Below are 22081 nucleotides of genomic sequence, written 5' to 3' on the forward strand. Positions count from 1 at the left end.
TAAACTCAGCAAACCAACAAAATTTAAAGTTCATTTATTAGTGGTTGTTATTGCAGTTCTTGCCTACAATTTATCATGAAAAACTCTAAGCGGATGTATTGTCAGAAAGTGGCTCTGCAGACCAGAAATAGTGTCGATTTTCTGGATTTTGCTTTCTGGTAAAAAATAAACTTTGATTAGTACAACACGCTCTTGTGGATGCTCGAAAAACCGCAAAACGTGCAGCATATACTCAGGTGAACTATGAACGTTTATATTAACACTCACTGTATTACGTTAGCTACTCAGATGCCTGTTAGACTTCTATTGTGAACTAGATGAATTATATTCTAAAATATAGAATTTAAAGAAAAGAAGAAAAAAATTAAGATACGATACATTAAATAACATCTATCAATTACCCAATAAAATTTAGGTTGAATCGATTACAATTTATAGACGAAGTCGGAGCAGGTAGTCAGTAATAAGTAGCAATAATTTAAACAATCTGGAATTTTTATGGATCTGAAAATTTTTGAGGGCAGAGATATATGCCTCTTAACCGTTAAAGGTGGAATTTTATTCTTTCTCAGTCTATTAACTCCAATAACATTCCACAATTTCCTATAGCTGTCCACAAATTATACACCAAATATCTTTATGCAAATTTTTTGATATTCTCTGAAAAAAATTAATCTACACCGGATGCATACTAAATTCACACACACGTCCGACGGATGCACATTAAGAAAACTTATAAACAGTTGCTTCTGATCTGATCCACTTATTTGCAAATGCGAATACTTCAATGTTCAGAAAAATTATACTTGGAATTTTCTAATTTCAACCTTGGGCAAATTCACTAGATTTCGTAAATATCCGTTAAAAGATGAAATATTTCTGTTTTTGCCATTAATATATTCCGTTCTATAGTTACTTTCGCAGACTTGGTTTTCTGACTTCTCTCGTATTAATTACATGGAATAAATGTTACATTATTTTTTGGTTGTGCCAGTCGTTTTTGTGATGCGAATTAGCCTGAAAAATACTTTGGCGCTTGCATTCATGACCTTCGCAATGGCGTCATCTAGACTTTTTATCTGCAGTTTCGCTTTTTTTTTTAGTTTTCCTCTTTTCAGTTATTTTTTTGGAGTTTCCGTCTACTGTTTTTTTTTGTAAATTGTATTCAAAATGTAAAGTTTTTATTAGATACATAGTTAAAAAGCAGGATACCGCTCCCAAATTCCACCAACTCTGTGCCGAAATGAGCAGTTCATCAATATTCAGTTTTGAACTTGGAAATGCCAGCCCGGAATTTCGCCAGATCATGCATCTATTTTTGTCGCAAGCCCCCAGCTTATTATTACAACTAAATTAAACGATAATTGCACATTTTCCAAACGAGAATATCCAAGTAAACCAGAAAAAAATATGTTTTCCACGTGGGGTATTCTTTTGTAATATCACTCTCAACCCCCGTAATTTATCTCAATAGTAGTGCCTAATTTCCTTACCCGTATTTTCTCATGCTAATTAGCGCCAGGTTACATAACATTTCAATTACAATGTAAGACAATAAACAAGAGAAGTTGTGAACAAAGGAAAACGGCACCAGTGGCAAAAATTAGATTGTTATCTTATATCCCCGCTAGATGTACCGCCCACAATGAAATAACGGAGGTCAACCAAGCAAGTATCATTACAGCAAATTATTCTGTAGCATGGCTGAAAGGTGAATTTTCATGTTTAAGTGAAGAATCATCTGAAATTTACTTAGGAATGTCTTTCAAGGTTTATAATCCATTTTCTACGGAGAATGGAATTTGGAAGCGGAATAAAGGCGAAACCGAACGTTTCTTTTCCAACCAAGAGCAGTATCTGCCATCACCGTTATCATGTAACCTGTTCTGTGGGAGATTTTCTTTGTTGAGATATCTCACATCTCCAGAACGACCTTCAAGAGATTGCTTATCATGAATCTTTTTCTTGGGAAACGTGAATCTTAAAAAGAGCATGAGATGAAAGCCAACAGATTCTCTGTTGGTTACTTATTGACTTTGGAATTGATTATAGTATTGTTCTTAATTGCTGGTGTGAATGGATTTCGAGGGAGATGTATCTGTGCATTATTTAGCTTCCGTAGGAAAGCTAAATATAATTTCCCACTGAATCGAACATTTTGAAAGAAATCGTAACTGAAGTTTGATTGGGCTGTTTATCAAACACGTTTCACTTTTTAGTGTGTTCTATGGTAACCCGGAAAAACTATTCAAAAATCGGAAAGATTCAAAAAAATATTTACAAAATTGAAAGCGACGAAAAATTCCAAATAAAAGTAAAACCTTTGCATAACTTTGGATAGCAACATTAACTCAAGTGACTTTGAGTTTGAGAATTTTCTATCTAGGTTTATCGATGCGAGCTGTTAATTGTTTTAGAATCATTTCTATTCTATCCTTGTGGATAACATGATGACTGATTTTCCTTTGTTACAAGGTACATATAATGGTGCACTTCTGTGATTTTGGGACCATATCTGAGCTCCAATATTACAGTCTTGGAGCTCAAATATGATAAAATTTATGTCGTTATAACAAGACTAGCAGCTTAACAAAAGAAATTATTCTGATTCTTCAAATGTATCTGCGAGCATTACTAGATCCTAGACAATCTATAATATATCACTCGATATAGTTTGGGACTTGCAAAAGGCGAAAATCACATTGAGAAAAACTATATATTCTTGATCAGATTCCCTTATAAACTTTTCTTCTTTCTTCCTCAGCCTTTGTTGCCCTGTTCACAAGCATCGACCTCGGTGCTTAGACCCATTTTGGCGAGTGAATTTTGGTTAGCCCGAATTATGTGACCATACCAGCGAAAACGCCTCTCTCACAACGTTTTCACGACCGGTGCAACTCCATATCGATCACGTATCACGGAACTAGTCCAACCCAACATCTTCGTCTCCACTACCGCAAGGCGACGTTCATTGTCTTTTATAGTCGGCCAACATTCAGAACCATGGAGAGCGGCAGGGCGGACGACATTTTGGTAAATTTGAGACGTTCGTAGATGCGTCGATCACAAAGAACACCAGTTGCCAAACGCCACTGCATCCAGGTTGCTCTGGCGCATAAAGCAATTTTATAACGCATTTCACCATTGGCTAATAGCATTGACCCGAGGAGATTGCCTTATAAACTAAAGTAACATTTCAGATCTAAATGTGTGGAAATTCCTCGAGATAAATCATTCAAAAACGAAAGCAACTTTTTCATTACAACATTACAAGCTGTTCTTCGTGGCATTTTAAATAATAAAAAATCAAATCAAATAAGAAAATCAGATGCAAAAATCATATTTCCATGTATAAATTCCTTTGCCGTAAAGAAATATAGTATGTTTATCAAAAAAGTTTACCATCTACCAGTTATCCCGGAAAATTGAACCAAAAAAATTGCCATTCAAATATGCTTTGCTAGAAAGAACTCTTCTGAAAGTTAGGGGAAAAAGGACTCCTGGAAGGCAACCATTCACCTTCAAACCTCAAGCCAAACATGAAATTAAATAAATTAGAAGAAGAAAAGAAGCTTAGCACTTCTAATATTAACACTCGTTTCGCCAGGAATAGAAAAGAAGAAGAGATTCCATTTCTTGATATTCGTTCGTAATTCCTTGATTGTTGTCTCTGACCAACCAGTGAATTGTCGGTGTGTTCCTTATTTTGAACTTTCAAGTTTTGCCTGACATTGTAGTCGTAGTATTTAATCCTTTTTATCGTAGATGGTGGCCTAAGTGGTAGATAGCTCTTCTAGTAGTAACGCTTTCTTGAATTATATATACGGTAGATATTGATATACGCCTGAGTGAGACACATTGCGTCAACCATTCTTCAACACCATCGTTGATGATTTCCTCAAATACGCTTGCGCTCTCTTCAGGACTTCCCGAGACGCTCGCATTGTGCCTACGTTGCTCTAAGCCATGTGTTTTTGGGGTAATCCACCCGCTGGCTAATTTAGGATAGTACTGGCCTACGCATCATACGCAGTTCTCCGCTCGGAAAAGTGGTAAGGAGGGTTTGGAACTTTGTAGAGATCACTTTCCGTGTATCCACAGAAAAAAAAAACTACAGAACAATCTCAACTTGATGCTGGTGTTCACTTAGCTGCATTCCCAGATTTTGGAGAAAGCAGGCGGATCTACTGCTGCCAAAGCGTCCTGCGACATAAAGTTTGATACCACCGTCGGCAGAAACCACACTTCTGATCTTTTCAGATTGATCAGCGCCTACGATTTAGATACGGTGTAGATAGGAAGAGTGCGATTACCTGTCATACTGATAACCTTAGTTTTGTTAGCGTTAATCTTTAATCTTACTCTACTTGCCTCTCTTTTCTAATCTATAGTCGTTTGTCCAAGATCTACGACCTAATGATAGTGCAACCGGATATATCGTAGTCGCGGTATTTGATGTTATGGTGTATTTAAGGCCTCCATCTACAAAAGAAATAATAATAATATAAAAGAATGTCACTTTTTGAATATTCATATCTAACTCTCATAATAGTTATTAGCTTCTACGGAGTGTTCCAGTATTATTTTGACCATTATCTTCGCGAAGGCAGTAACCATATGAATACCTCTTCAATTATCACATTCAAGATGAGTGCCCTTCACGATAACGGTCTAAGATTTCCAGGATTTTCATTTAAGTAGTAAAAGCAAAGCTGCAGAAGCTGCAGCAGCAGCGACGAATAGTCCTGCGCTGAGACCGTCAAGCACAGTCGGTTCCCTCCGTTTGAATGCAACAATGGCCGGGATGATTTCTCTTCTACTTGGTGGAGTGGCCCGTACCCACATATTCCGGTGACTTACTTCCTTGGTTGTGATACGACTGAGAACTGTCGTTTTGTGCTCACGCCACCTCTTCAACTGATCATCAACGTGAGTGAAAAGTCGACTGGCAATGTCCCTGATCGGATCATCGAAAAACTTGTGACCACATGCAAGTTTTTTTGTGATGTGGTATTCAGATCTGAAGCCATTGTTATCTGTGGTAGCTTCTGCTTTCATGACCAAGGCGATAATAAATTCCACTGAATTTTCCAATACTTTATGGTACACGGTATCAGAACTCGGGGTGTAACGCGTCTCACTAACTTCAATACATTATGTTCGTCAATCTATTTTTATATTTCCACAGACAGCCAGATCTTACGGACAGCATACGAGTAGCATACGAGAGAAGAGCACGGTCATCAATATTTTCAGGCAGGTTATTCAAAGTGTCAGCCACCGTCGAGCGATATCTGTTTAAAATAAGCAGTTGATGTTTGTCTCCGGGGTTCAGCGCTGCGCAAAGTGGCGGACACAACACGAAAACGAAAGCAACCGATCATCAGATGGTGATCACTTTCCCGCCCGATAGTTCTTAAATCTACTACTGATCGCAAAGTGGTCAATCTAATTGTTTGTATGTCATCAGCTAGTTGAAACCTCTGCTTGAACAATGTGCAATAAAAGATAAGGCGATGAAAGTTCCACAAGGCCCGTCAAGACGTGTTTTTCTATTACATGCCTGAGCAACGTGTTGTCAGCGTCCACCTTTGCGTTTAAATCACCCATCATGATCACAATGTCATCCTTAAGCCATTTTTCCTTGGCAGCATTCAGTTTCTCATGAAAAGCCTCTTTTTCCTCAGAGTGCTTAGCACTATAGTATTGAAATGTTTCTGATTCTGGATAAGTCTGTCCGAAATTAATTCCTAAGCGCCCTTTGCGTTTGCTACAAGAATTAATCCAATGCCACAGTTACCTCCACTTCCGCCAGGCTTTCCCGAATACAATAGCATAATATATCAAGAAGGGGAAGAGTTGCCCCTTAGAGTGCCTCCATATAATCACACTCAACCCGGGAATATCCAGCCTGTAACCCTGGAACTCATGTTTGGGATGGAGAAAGCGAGCACGCTGGGGCCCTCAATGCCGTTGTCAAGGAATGTACGCACATTTCAAGCACCAATTCCTCGTTACCTATAAGTCCATCCTAATCACGACACGGATAAATTTAGAATCCAAAATCTACAGGTTGATAGTCTACAGATTTCTACCACTTTTAGCTATCTTTTGCAGCAACCATAGTGTAACTTGAGTGAATTCTTAACCTCAATCTCACAAAATAGTCATTACCTCAGTGGAATTAAAATGTTATAAATTAATAAAAAATACTATTGAAGAGCTCGCCTACCTCCTAAGACGCCTCGGTGTTACACACCCATTCAGTCTATAGTCCTTCCTCCTTCCTCAAAAGGCCTTGGGGCTATCTTTGGCGGAGGTTTACCAATCAGGAGGTGGTGATTAAAAGTTTGTTCATCTGGTAAGGTCCATGTTACTTTATTTATAACACGATTTGGGAAGCATACCAAGTTCACACTCGTCCGGTCTGGTGTTTTTAAACTTTTGTGTAAAACACAACGGAAAAGTCCTACTAGTTGTAGACATCCTGTTTGAAATATTGATGTAAATGAAAAAAATAGTTTTAAAACACAACAGACAAATAACATCAAAATATTTTGAAAAGGAACACATTCAAAAATATCACTCGCACCATTTCTTATGGGACTGCTCTAAACTAAATTCATAATTTTATTTCCAGATGGCCTGAAGACAATGCTTTTCGTGTAGGGAAATACTACCTTACCTACTATATGTTAATAATTAACCGAACTTTTGTTTAGATTATCCGTGCTTTAAGTATTCATTTAAATGATGGCATACTTGAAGGTTTCTGGAGCAGGATTATAACCTTCCTCCAAGTCAATATTTTTCTTCCATTTTAAAATAGCAAAAAAGTCCTTCTCCTAAATTTTGTTTATCATTTACCCTTAGTAATCCCTGATACTGGGTGATTTGCATATTCACATTTTCCATTTCCCCAACTACATGCATGCTTTAAGTTCATCTGAAATCTCGAAGGTTCACTAACTCCATTCTTTCCGTAGAGATCAATCTTCCAAAAAAGTCAAATAATGGAACCTAATTTCATTGTACGCAGAGCTAACAGTACTGAGAACGCAAACCTCAATTTACTTCACGTGACATAAAACAAAACATAAACTTACTGGCCATCCAAAATTGTCTAGGTACCATATCTGGGCATCTATCTCGTACATTGTACGTAGCCAAAAAGATACAAAAATATACAATGATGCCGGCCTGAGTTACTAGACTAGAATAATTATTTCCGCTACTATTTCTGTCCACGCGAATAAAGTTAACTCGCACATACGACGAACTAACATACATATTTCAGACCACGGCTTTAATTCAATTTCGGAGCGAACTTTTACAGTTTATGGAACCTCGTCAAGTTAGATTTCATCCCGACATTCTAATATATCCGCACTATTGAAAAGCTGAAGCGAAGCGTATCGAAAAAAGTTATTGCAACCCATCAGTTTTGCTGTCACTGGTATTGTTTACTCCCCTGGTGCATAATTGTGTGCGATTTTGGTTACGGACAGCTTGAGGGAGCGACCATAAAACACAATAAAAGCCACTAATGGGGAAATCGTCCCTTTGGTTGGTTCCTCATGAATGCAATCGCTGACAAACCAACTGGAGCCATTTAGGGGAGAAATTTGAAACCAATGTTTGGTTGTAATCGGTGATGCATAGTAAGCGACAAATGCAATTGTAGGGCATTGGGGAGTGTTTAGGGAAATTCTTCGCGATAGGGGTCATGAAATCGTTCGTTTTGGTTTTCGATATAAGGCAGGCTGAGCAGATATCGACCGCCTAACAGATACAATGGAACTTATCCATATGCATCTACATTCAATCTGTGCAGCTGAGCAGGTTCAAAAACTGAACTCACTCGGAACCAGTTACTCGATTAGGTCATTCTCGCTGCAAATCCGCCGCTACCCTCACTAATCAATTTCGACTTCAAAATTCAACAATGCGACCAACAGTTCGCATAAATCTCGACCCATTTATTTCACTCATTCTTCATGGTCCATCGATCAATATTTTCACTTAGGTTTCATCTATTGTAGCTGCACTCATTGTAGGATGCATGTTTCATATCTTGCTATTGTCACCGTATCCGGTTCACTGTAGTACAACGAATTCAATGGACCGGATATTTTCTTCAGGAGTGCATTCAAACGTGATAATGATGGTAGGCGACAAGTGAACGAAAACACAAGGTACATCGATATTGTGACGTACAAAGTGTCCATATATGTATGGATGTACAGAATTTCTTCCATTTTCCATACATGCTCCGATGTTCTTTGATAGGAGCCGGACAGCATTCAATCTCATTACTGAATTCTATTAAGACACAATTCAGAGGATAATTTGATGGTAATTGAAAACCACGTCCAGGAAGGATAAATTGAGCATTAGATGAGAGACAACCAGAACAAGATTTATGTGAGTTGGCTTTGGTAATTTGTCATAGTGATTATTGTCCTAAATGAGATTTACTCCGGTGGATTAGGTTGCAAAACGTGTTGCTTCGTTCGTGTAAGTGTAGGAAAGGTGACTTTTTGCGGTATAGAGAGAGTATTAATTCAAATCTATATACTTACATTTCTACGTTGTTTGTCCATTTAAATTTAGGTCAAGTTAGACATCTTGTGAATAAACCTAAAATTATTTTAGAAGAAGGATTGTTGAAAGCACCTGTTTGATTTTGAAGATTTTCACTTTTCCTTTAGAAGGAAAGACAACCCTTCTACAGACAACCTCGACAATATAATAAGATATTTGGTTTATATCTTCGATGCATGAGCTTTTCGTTTCTAGACAAGGTCATATGATTTTTTTGTGATACAAATAAAACAACTTAAATAATTGGTTTAATGGAGACATTGTGATTTATCGATGCTGATTTTACTGGTGTAGTCAAAAAAAATCCTTCGTCGAGTTTTTGTTTCTTGTCCCACATTTAATTATATTTTTATCCGAGTATAGTAGTCGCACACGACTTTTGTGGTAAGTATTAGCAGCTTGTCAATCTGCTTTCATTCGTCCGAGATGCAGAGTGTCCCATACTCTAAGGTTACGTAGACTGCATCTAATATATGTATCTACACAGCATGGACGTCACATTTCGACCCAGACCAGAAATTTTAGTTTCGACTTGCTAGGGATTTTAATTTTCTTTTTAACTATTTTGTTTTGTGAAATGTGTAGACTGGGATAAGAGGGCTTAACTTAGTTTTATCATATTTAACTGCAAGCAGCGAATGCTGCTTTCTTTGATTTTATTAGCCTGTAAGTCAGGTTTGCGGAGACAACCACCATTAACAGAAACTTGTAAATCTAACGAGCCTTCAGACAAAACTTTTCATTAATTTTCGAGGGATATGCAAACGAAATCAGTCTGTTCTTTGATAATCTGATTTCCGAGCGTATATGCGTATGACATTATTCACTGTTTGTTTGTCTGCCTGGCACACGCATTTTTCTCGGAAAAGTCTATACCGATTAGCGCTTAATGGGAACTACGAACCTCCGCACACGCAGCGAATTACATTGCTTCACGTTGAACCTAAGGAGTGGGAATCACCATGCACGTAAAAGATAGGTGCAAAATGTTTTTTTCACCGAATATAGCCATCTGGGGCATCAAATACAAGATCCCGATTAGTACCTTATGAAGCACTTTTGGCATTGTTTGCAAAGGAGAGAAGTGCGGGGGTCTAAAAGAAGTCAATCAATTAAAGGACACGTTTTCAGAAATCAGCAATCCGAAAAAAAACCTAAAAAAATATGATGCGCCTGGTGCCTAAGCCTCAAAATATTCTTCGTTACGATAACTGATTGAATAATAATATTATTGTACTTCATAAATTTACTGCAAATCCGTCTTAAGTTCATCCTATATTTGTAAAGTGTTGTAAGATAGGTTTTAATAGGAAGCACCATCCTGGAAAGTTTAGTGGAAATCCTACCCCTTTCACTTCAAATTACTACTTCCCACGAGATTAAATGTCAGTACCATATCGAATTGAATATCGGGTATATTAAACGTATATTGACTACGAGTTATATACAAATGGAACCATCGTGTAGCCAAATATTCTTACAAAAAAAATTTACAAAACCTTTCATTGTTCTCGAACAGATTGATTTTTTCCGAAAGATTCACTACCACCCATTTCCTCGACTTCTTGTGAAGCTATCAGTTTCCAACACTCAATGCACACGAAGGTTTATTGGCAAACTACAAATTCCATCAGTTCTATTTTACTGCTTAAGGATGTTGGCCGAGGCAACGCAATATTTGAATGTAATGATGATTTGAGTGTAATGATGTAATAATGTAATAAAACAAAACATAGAAACGTACACTAGGTTTATTAAAATCGCTTCAATGCCTGTCTGTCTGTCTATCTACCATATGTACGTTCCTCAGAAACGGCTACACCGATTAACACGAAATTTGGTAGGAATCTGGAAACTGCGAGCACCTATACATGCAGTGAGTTACATCCTTTCACTTTGTGTTTTAGGTTTACCGGTGCGGCGGTTAATTTGTATGATCAGGGGACTGATAATTTGGTACGAAATATCTGGATTGCAAAATAAAGAAAATTAACTCCGGGGATGGGCAACTTTGTATGAATTAGCCGAAAATACGAATAATCCATGTACAAATTATCGGGATTCCACTGTATATCAAATGAAAGGTTTCTATTAGTACTTTCCGAAATCGGTCCTAGTTTTAACCTTTGGGGGGAACATGGGTAATATGGGGGCCTTAAAGTGAGTAACAAATAGTCGAAGTTAATTCGCCTTTAAATTTGTTGTGTCCCGGATAGGGTCCCAGTACTCATTGCAATTGGAAGCATTGAATCATTTCACTGGGAATGAAACAAAACCACAAAGCTTGATCTGGTTCAACTGGTGACTCAAAATCACAGTAGAGGAAAGCAGTAGTTAATTGCACACGGAAAGTACAAAGTTAACACGTTTTCTTGCATTGGCTCAGAAATAACCACACTTAGTGGTAAAGCTTAAAGTCTTATTCAAATAAGGAGAACGTGAGTAATATTGAGCAACTGATATTGAATTGGATGAAGATAAGAAAGTCCTGATAGTCTTAAAAGGAGGGAACTACAGGCTTATTTCCCGTACTTTTAGGATTAAAATTCAGTCATATATCGAGCAGCTTTTTTGAATAATTTAATCCAAAAAATACAACGATATATGCTAATATCCTGTGGGGTCGTAAATAGTCTCCAATTGCGGGACGTGTAGCGAATTTTTATCTGAAATTAAAAAGGTTTTAATTTTGCATTACTAACTCATTTCATAATCATATGAACCTGGAAATGATGAAAATTAAAAATGTTGCCGCTGTTGGAAAAAAAATATCAATTGTCGCCATTCCTTTCATTAGTTATGCCAAAAAACATCCTTGAAATTATGATATCATATAAAAGGCTGTTTAAATTTTTTTACAACTTTATAATAAATAATACTTTCTGTTATTATAATGATCGGTTTATTAGTTTTTGAGGTACACTTCTCGTAAATGTAAAAAAAAGTCATTTGGAGAAAAACGCCTTTGAAAAAAATAATGTTTGCAAAGTTGCATTTCGAATATAAAGATATTTCTCCCTATTAATTATAAACAAAATAAAGTTATGACAGGTACAAATGCGCTTCTAGAAGGCTAGGCCAACACTGACGCCAAATGTTTATAAATACGCTATTTGAATTGCTCTACAAAATTACATAAGCTGAAGCCTGAGTCTATTCCCGATAAGTTAGTTAAGTTAAGTTAAGGAGAGTTAAGGAGCACCATCATATTCCAACAGAGATTTCCGATATAGTGGACAAGGATGCTTTCTCTGAGCAATTACACGCAGCTCAGCAGGGACTTCCAATAGGACACATTATTGAGCACTGAACCTCTATCTCCCATATGAATGAATTTGCCAATTTACTACATATTAAACAGACACTACAAGATCCGTCTAGCTGCGGAAAAGTAGAGGGTGATCGATAAAAGATGAAACCGCAAGCTCTGTTGTTACCGTGAAAAAGTACGATAAGAAGGGGGCAGTGTGTGCCACGACAGATGAAATTTGTTAGTGAGAGAAACAGAAGTTTCCGCAAATAGCAGCGATTTCGTCACCATATATCACTTTCAGCTGGTCGATAGACCTGTGAGAGAGAGGGTCATTCACGGTGATGAACAGTTGAAGAGGTATGAGGAACACTTCACAACGATTACACAGTATAGCAAAAAAAGGGTTTGAAAGCTGTTTTGAAAATTTTGATTGATTTATATATTTTTTGACCCGTTCAATCTAAAAAGGAATTCCGTTTTACCATAGCACGTTATGTTTTTTTTCACAAATTGGGTATATATTCTCCTTAATGCTATTATTCAAAAAAGATATAAGTAGCAACTATAAAAATATATGAAGTCTTATTATTTCAGACATTTATTTTCGAAATAAAGGAGCTTGTGAATCTACTGAAAATCAGTGTAAAGCTCCTCTTGATATATCTTATGAATAGCATCTGAAATGTCACTTTGTAACATCCAGCAGTCAATTTCAATTTTCTTAATGGAAATCTTTTCATTGTTTTTCATTCAGAGCCTCTAAATTCTCGGTCCAGGTGAGATTGGAAAAAGAGTGCTGTTGTTGAGTGTTGTTATTAAAAGTTAATCAACACACTCTATGAGGCACATCACATAAACTAAATCCACTTAAATTCACAAAAACAAAAGAAAACGGGATATCGAATCCGAGTTGGCATTATGGATCAGTAAAAAACACTTATTCCCATTTTTTCCAATCATCGTCTTTTATTAGTAGGAGTTGGTATAATAAGAAAGGAGATGTTTCTTCTCGTTCTAGGAAGTGGCAATGGATAGGTCCTACTTCCCCAGGAGGGTCGACGAGAGGGTCCTAGAACTGCATGGCGTAAAACAGTGAGCGAAGAGTGCAAGCTTCTCGGAAAACTGTGGAATCGGTTGAAGCACATTGCCAAGAACCAACCGTGGTTGTGCGTAGGCATAATTGACTTGTTATATCCTACATAGAGAGCTATCATAACCATATAGATATGAATTGTGATTCCAGTACCAAGTCTATCTTCGGCTAAAAGTTACTTTTTCGGGAATTTACCATTTGAAATTAATTGGTTTTATTTCGACTATTTCTCTGCTTTGAGTGATTACCAATAGTTATCGTTGTGATATTTGCCTCTCCACTTTGCTCCTGCTACAGGCTAAACTACTCTACCAGTTCGATTTACGAGAAAAACATACCTTTTTACGATGCATGCTTTTTTTTGTGCCAATTTATATATGTTATTTCCACATGTTTTTCTATCAAGTCAAATGGAATGCAATGCCACAATTAATACACGTGTGAATTTTGGAGAAGGTACGATGTGCGTTTTAAGTTGAGTAAACATTCTCAATATAAACTGAACAAAATTCAAATGATTACAAGCTTATAAGCCTACAATGGCACAACCATACCATTATTGCAATTAACGTGGTAAAACCTATGCAATTAATCAATTTAATTCAACCAAATTTTTATTAATATCCGTTAACCGCAACAACGTTTGGCCCTATCTGATTCATTGCAAAATAGTATCGTCATCATCATTCCTTGCCTCAGTATCCGGATCATCAACGGTTTTTTCAAATTCTTACATAAGTCTTGCAGTAATCTATGAAATAATGACAATAATCCACTCCATGGATAGGTGATGGTTAAGTCTTGGAGTTAATGGAAGCAACGTATAGCCAGCCTTTTCTCAAAGATTCAAAAATGTTTTAATGATCCAATCTGAATTAGCCATTGGCATTGAAATGATTTCTGATTCTCTACTTTTTCATCAAGACTGCTGTATGTATGTACGTTTGGAATAGTTTTAGTATGGGTCACGGAAAATTTGATTATTTTCGCCGCTTGTCCTCCAATCACCTTGATTATAAACGGCCGTCACAAAATCATCACAAAGGAAACTCCCATCGGATTTTGGAATTTCAATTCCAAATAAAAAGTTCGTTTTTGATTTTTGGGGGTGGTCCTATAAGTATCTAATTTATACAAGCTAAAAAGAATTTCAACTCGAAATGATACTACATATAGAAAAGTTTCTCGCTTGAATCTTTTGTATGATGAATTTCGCCTGTTGGTTGGAATTGGGTCAACCGGGATGCGGAAGATGATAGCTTTGTTTTAGAAGGACTTTGAGGTCATGTTATAAAAGTTGTGAAGAAACCACTTTGAGAGGTATAAGGTATTTTGAAGCTTGTTCTGTCCTTCTATTATATAACATTCTGTGTTCAGATATTTCCACACTTTACAAGGAATTTCGAAAGTTATTTTGATTTGTGATGAAATACTAAACCAGACAACTATGTAATTGGCCGCAAAACCTTAACATGGCTTTGGTATACATTGTTGACCATCGTAATTTATTCTGGAATTCCTAAAGGAGTCTAATGATATTCTTCCGCGGAAAAATCTAATAACTATCCATCTGCACCCCAAACTATTGAGACACACTTCTATCGCGCAATTGAATTCCCACAATTATCTATACACAGCATTACTCAAATAAGACAGAGGAGGCTCAGAAATGACCGAGTACAGTGAGATACAACAGATCAAAGAGCACGATGAGACTGCCATAATAATAACAATGGAAATCATTTTTGAAATATTTGGATTTTTTTGGACAGCATGAAAATTATGGGAACGCATAATTTCTGTTATTTTTTGTTATGGTTGTAGATTACCTTTTCAATGTGCAGTCATTCAATTCATTTCGGGACATATGCAATTTGTTGAAAAATTATCAAATTTTCAAGATTTTCTTGAGAGAAATGTTTTTTGTTTTGATGTTGAAATTATGAAAAACATGTCGCACGCTGATTGCAAAGACTTTTATGAGATGAATTTTACATGTCAATGTTGCAAAATTTTCTCGTATTTTTAAGAAAGGTACACTGAAATTGAAATTGAAATTAAAATGAAGCAGTATTTTTGTGAAATGAAAATTTCAGCGAAAAGATTGCCCAGTAAATGAATATTCATTTTAGTTTCAGTTTTGATGAGAACTATGTAGATTTACTCGTTTAAAATCGAGTAATTGTGTGGAAATCATTCTTGTTTCTCTATTTATACTGAAGATGTTAATAAGTAAAAGTATCATACCAAACAAAACCGACAGGATTATTAGAGAGTAGTATCTTCGTTTCCATGAGTGCAGTTTCCAACCACCTTTTCTGTTGTTAGTACGCTTTTGGATAGAAATATAGTGGTTCCCTTGAATACATAAAAGCATATATAATAAAAAGTTTAAGGTGAAAAATTTTAGTGTAAAATATTTCTTGATAGATTTTCCCATTTCCCAACTTCTTGCATCTTCAATCAAAATGTTTAAAGTAATGTCATTTCATTTACTTTTCTATTTTCTTACAGATGTTAAAACACGTCCAGATATCACCGATGAGAAATCGTTCAGATTCAGTGTCACTACGATCAACGACTTCCTGTGCATCGTCCTTATGTGGAAGTCCAGAGCCTGATATCACAAGAACTGCTTCGAGGGCGAGTAGTTATTCAAGCTTGAACGATGCTTTACCACAGGTTAGTACATTGTTGTCGTATTTTTAGGTTAAGGTTTCAGTGTGCGAACTTCGTCCCCCAGTACGGAAATGAAAAAAATATTGTCAAAGATAATATGGTGGAGCAGGCAATGATACTAACATTTAACGAAGTGTCGAAAAATGTGACCACATAAAAAGCGAAATACAAATTCACTTTGACTGTTTAGAATGAATTATACGATAGATACGCATCCGCGCTAAAACCATGGAGTTTTGTACTATTGTAACTATCACGCGAAGATTTTGCGGAAGGAAGGCAAACTCAGTCCTAGGGAGTTCTCCCATTAGCTATCTACAAGAGGAGTATTTAGATTTTTATGTAAGCTCCTATTCTTGATGAACCAAGGTGCACTTGCTATAATTCCAAGGATCTTCGATTGGGTTTGTTGGACCAATTTGATGTTGAAAATTTTTATTGCTCCCCATAACTGAATTTCGAAGTTCAAAATGGGTTTGGTTCGTGACTTCTACAAAAGTAACTGGTTGTGTAGTGATAAAATAGAATTTGGGTTAATAAACCAGTCTATACTTCTTACTTATAGTCTCACACAAGTAAGACGTCGATCGAGATGAAAGCCAGGAAGTGCTAGGTAAGCACCTTTTTCTATTCAGAGCAAAGGTAATGTGACAGCTTTTGCTCTCGTTTGCGCAAATTTTCCATATCATTAGCCACTATTCAAGTTGTTTAAAATAAGATCTCAGAGATTTGAAATTATTTTTAGAATCCTTATGAGAGTTAAGGATCGTCATATCATCCACGAACGTAGATATGTACATAGTATCATCCGTTACCAGTTGAAACATAGCTCAGATACAGTAATGGACCTAGTGTGCCCCGCTTTGATTGTTAAGTCAAACTATCGTATCTTAATTAGAACGACCGACCTTTTATATAGGATAATTGAGTTATTCGACCATTTTGCTTGTAATTTTGTCATGACCACATGCTTTCTTAGGATCGAGTTCCTTGATGGTACCAGCGATATTTTTAGGTTAAAGCGGAGGTTTGTTTTAATTGATGACTTTGAACTTTGCTTTTCAGAGAATTCAGTGCAAAAATCTTTTCCAAATTGGCAGCGACTGCAGCAGAATTATTAGCGTCGCTACAAACTTAGTCAAAAGTGCTAGATGTTGTTTCGTTTTTTTATTCCTACATGCCTCCCAAAGTGAATAATCGGTGTCCGCTGTCGCAGTTAAACCTTTAGGTAATTTTGCACGCTCTGCTGGGTTTTATCGTTCACAACTTTTCGCAAGCTCTTTGTCGCTTCTGATAGTCTAGCTTTTAACTTTGGGAAGCAATTGGTTTGCTATGCACGTCTCAAATTTTGTTTTCTGTTGATCATTTCTAGGATACGCATCAGAGGAATATATCGATCGGTTTCGGACTTGGTTTCGTGGATAGTCGCGCAGCCAGGTAAAGAGTGTTGTTGAGGCTTTCAAGGTCGATGTTTCGCTTCGTTTTGAGAGGTGTTTCGTCCAACAAGTGCGAACTTATATATTGCCGATATTTTAACCGTTTAGTAGATTTTGTCGTTGAAGCTTTAGTTTCGCTTTGTCTAGAATCCTGTTCAAACATCTGTATGCTAACAGGAGAATGATCAGGTCAGATCAGAGCTGGTAATAAGTTGATTCTTCACGAATATTTTTTTGCAATTCCGAAATCGATAGTTTGGGAAATTTTGCGGGAATCGTTCAGCCAGTACTAAGTTGCATGCCCAGATGCGAAATTTGGGCAATTCCAACCTTTGAACACACTTTTCCGGTGCACGTCGCAAAAATGCGGAGAAATTACAAATTTCTTATTCCTTCTTTTCAGTGAATAAGATTTTTTATATATTTCGACACACTTTTTTCAATTAGCATAATTCGGAATAGCTAAGGGTCGGCGCTTCAGGTATGAAAGGTTGCAGAGATGCGAATTTTGTTTCATTCCTTTATGAGAATATTTGACCGCATATTTGCCCGATTTGCGCCTAGTTCATAATTCTTATGTATTTAGTATGCGAGACTATTTCTTTTAGCAATAAATTTGCATAAAACGAACTTCGTTCGTAATAGTGAGATTTTCACCGAACTTCGTAATATCATACTCTATATTATAGTTTATCATCATCATCAACGGCGCAACAGCCGGTATCCGGTCTAGGCCTGCCTTAATAAGGAACTCTAGACATCCCGGTTTTGCGCCGAGGTCCACCAATTCGATATCCCTAAAAGCTGTCTGGCTTCCTGACCTACGCCATCGCTTCATCTTAGGCAGGGTCTGCCTCGTCTTCTTTTTCTACCATAATTTTGTTTGTAATTATAGTTTATATCATAGCAAAACTTGATAATTCTAGGAAAAATTTGATAGGGTTTTCCAGTTAATTTCTAAAAAATGTAGTAATAATAAACATACTATCATCAACCTTACTGAAACTGATATCGGTATAGGGGGCATTTTAAGGCATAAATAGGGACATCTTCGTCATTTTTCCCGATTTTTCTGAGAACAGGTCTGTGAAAAAATTCTCGCTTTTCGATTCCCGCCTTTTTACTTCTTGTATCAAATGTCAAAAATGAGTTTCGGGGAGTAACAATCGAGACCTATAATTTGACATTTCATATGACTATATTCGGTGAAAAAAAGTATTGCACCCCACTTTTGTATGTAGGTGTACTAGTTTTTATTTTTTACAAAAAAACAAAAAAATTAAAGCTACATATGTTTAGAATATGTGTACAAAAGGCTATTCTGATTATGATGATATTATCCAATAATATCGAGCCCCTCAAACGCTTTTATCTCATGCGCGGGATGTCCAAGTGCTACTTCACCGTGCGACCCCACCTGCATTGCACTGTTGTATGTGTTGGAATGTGGGTGGGAAAAATGGCGAAAAATTTAACGATGAATTCTTATACGGAATATCCGATGAATTCTTATACGGAATATCCGATGAATTCTTATACGGAATCCGATACGATGTACGATATTTGACAAGAAATTCACTTTGCCGATCGCGGAATCAATTTTCTTTCATCCGCCACCTTGAAATTTGATAAATTGGCTGCATATTCAAAGAAAAAAAATATCCAAACTTTCCAAAAATTTCAAACGCTTTTTCCTTGGAACCATATTTCATATATCTATTGATCCGATTCTCTTTATTCAAAGTCTGTCCAGAAGCATATACTTTTTTATATAACTTATACCTAAAACGAGAATAAAAAAGTTTTAATTAATAATTTTTAAGCAAGGTCCAAGGAAAAAAAATCGTGGATAAGAATTTTACTTTTTTTAAATGTTGGTTTATTTTTTGTCAAAGTTCTTTCTAATTAGGTATTTATGTAAAAGCTATAGAGAATATTCTAAATCTTAATGACTTTAAATTATTATTGAATTCAGTTCATTACTTGAGGTTGCACATTTGAACTTTCCGAACGATGTTCCGTATACAGCGGCCGTCGGGAGCCGCTATATTGAATTCCGTCGTAGTAAAAATGTCCATGCATTTTAGAATGATTAACAAATGAAACCATCAAAACCGAAGGTTTGTATGACTTTACATTATCCACAAAGAAACGATTATTCACTGTATGCGAGAGGATTCACATATGCCACCTTTCCTCCAAATTTCGTTTTTATAGGAGTAATCATTTCTGAGGAAATGGGCGTGACGCAAAAACAGGCAGACAGGCACACATGGCAGGTATTCGACCTCCAATCACGATACAAATCCTTCTTCTACCACTGAGATTCGTACCACGACATTCCGCTATAGCAGCCTACCGCTCTAAATGAAGCATCGCTAGACTATCCCAGATAGTCGTGCTAATATGGTAATTATATGAAGAGTTCATTTCAAACTTCTGTTATGGTGGATATCCGAATAATTCATGGAATATAGCAATAGTTTTCTTAGCGATTCTCTTCTGTACGCTAACTTTATAGCCTTATTTATTAAGTGGGATTTACGTAAGTCAAATTTCTAATAATTTGTCGCTTTCTTACATCCCAAAGGCTTCATCCGAATACATCAATAAATTCACGAATATGTCATGATAGTATTTCGAGTAAGCATGAATACTCGGATGGAAAAATTATATTACCGGTCTCAAAGTATCTCAAAATGTTATCACCGACTTAATTCATGCTTTCTCACCTAGGAAACCTATTTAATTTTTCTTCACTGGTATTATTACTTCCTTTTATACGACTTTTCAACTTCGAGGGAACCTTGAGTCCAGAAATTCCAAGATGGGGCAAGTATATCACGGGTTATCATGCACACAGTGTTCCTTGCTGATCAGCAATGTAATCCTGGCGTGGAGAAGTTCGATTCGATGTGCGCGGTAGACATTTTTGTCTTTTTAAGGTTTTCTTTGCAAAACAAAACATTATTAAAAAATATTTTTGGGGGAAATTGAGTAAAACCCCCTTAAGTTTATCCCAGAGTTATGTTGCTATTAGTAACAAAGTTACAGTAGCTCAAAGCTGACTTTACCGTGTAAAATTACTGCAACTAAATATCAGTATCACACTAAAGTGGGTAGTCAGACATGCTAAATGCATATACATAACGGGCTACGTACAAATGGGATAGTTCTACACTCAAATATACTCACAGAAGAAGCAAACAAAACCTTTCATACCTGAAGCGCCCAGCTTCCGATTTCCCGACTTGTTTTTCCTTTCATTTCAATCGAGACGATTCCTTACACCTTTTCACAATTTAGTGTTTTTGCGACATTTTAGGGCTCGTTCCCTTGCCAGATAACATACATAGTTTATAGGTACGTACATGATATTTCTATTGAATAATGGATCGAAAATGCAAACGGCCGCCTTTTCTCCCAACCTAGCTAGTACACCGCCATACAAACACGTGACATCTAGTACTTTTATGCAAATGATGTTTGGGTTGTCGCCATCATGCATGACTAACTTTCATCACCTCCTGTGGATTTGTAGATGCAACTTCCATCTCAAGCTCGTTACAAATTCTCGAAAACCATATTAAAGAATTGTTATCGTGTCTCTCCAAATTGCATATATGTTCCGTGGTATAGACATATCAGATCTAGGATATAGACTATATGAATTCACTATTCTCAAATCAACTTTAAGAAATATCCAAATACCTTAATTTGTGCAGTTTCCAAGTTGGACCGCCACATTTGCTAGCATGAAAACCCGATGTGTGTCTTTTCTTCATTTTTGCCTACAACTACAATGCCGACAATGCAAACTATCATGTATATATGCAAACTGCTATCTTTTAGAACGTTACTGAGTCACAAAACCGACGAAATATTAATTGAAATATTCAACTCATAACTGGATTGGCAGGAATGCTGCTAACTTTGTTTTCTTCCTGTGAAATAGTAGCCATTTGTAACATGTAAGTTTTGGGGTCAAATGGATACTGAAGAGGACTGGATCTTCTAGCGCTATTATGAGCATCCAATTTAATGAGCGTTGATGGCCGTTACACTTTTTGATCGTTTTCACCTAAGTAAAGAACACAAAAGGACGAATTCTGGAAGAAAAAGCTGCATTTGCATCTAATTTAACTAAAAAATTAAATAGAGGCTGATTTGCGTGTAGTGTGCAGAATAAAAATATCTAGTAACGATTTTGTTACCACTTTATAGTTAAAGGCCTTTACGTAGATTTTTATGGCCGATATGCTCGGTCCTGGAAATCTTTACACTATTAAATACTTGATCAAAACCTGTTTTATGTGTACCTACTCCTGTACCCATCCGGATATCTCCCAACAATTTAGGTATTATTTCTTTATTTAAAATTCAGAGACAGTAGTTTTAATGGAATCGCTCTCTGAATAACGTCACTTATTCAGGTAGAAATATGTTAGGTTTTCCCTTTAGTAAACTCAGCGTATGGAGATCTCCTCCAGAAATATTATATAATTCCTATTGGGTATCTATCTTTACAATGACTATTATTGTTATTATATCTATCTATTGGCTAATTTAAATGCATTCTATTGAAAAACAACTTATACAAATACGATAGTGTTAGATCGTTAGAAAAAACATTGGGAGCGGACCAGACATATTAAAAATATTTCCAAGTCTACAGAATGAAATAAGTAATTGTTCGAAATTGTCTTTATTACTTTCTCCAATTTTAAGAAAACGTTCAACAAACGCTCATTGAATACTAAAAGGTTTATGTCCTCATGCGGGCTTCCAGGATGTCGGCAATGTCGAAAGCGACATACCCACGACTGTAACTGAGAACCGAAGACCACCTCTGCTTTTCAACTAAACGTCTGCAAGAAATCCGAATTTTTTCCAATATTTTTTTCCAAAGGGTTGAAGTGCATATAAACGGCATCTGTTTGTGGTGGTTCGTTCTTTCACTCGATTTAATTCCATTAGGTCCCATTTGGCTCCATGTTGATGATATTTGAGACAGTT

The 22081-nt window shown here is 36.5% G+C and overlaps 1 protein-coding gene across 1 annotated transcript in view; it reads left to right on the top strand.

The window, feature by feature from the left end:
- Positions 1 to 22081, top strand: part of LOC119652788 — a 98144-nt gene that overhangs the window by 26677 nt on the left and 49386 nt on the right. Inside the window, exon 2 of the mRNA XM_038057101.1 lies at positions 15465 to 15632. Coding sequence (XP_037913029.1) covers positions 15465 to 15632 — 168 coding nt within the window. The remainder of the gene's footprint in view (positions 1 to 15464; positions 15633 to 22081) is intronic.

Source organism: Hermetia illucens, chromosome 3 (genome assembly GCF_905115235.1).
Source record: "Hermetia illucens chromosome 3, iHerIll2.2.curated.20191125, whole genome shotgun sequence".
NCBI classification, from domain to species: Eukaryota; Metazoa; Arthropoda; class Insecta; order Diptera; family Stratiomyidae; genus Hermetia; species Hermetia illucens.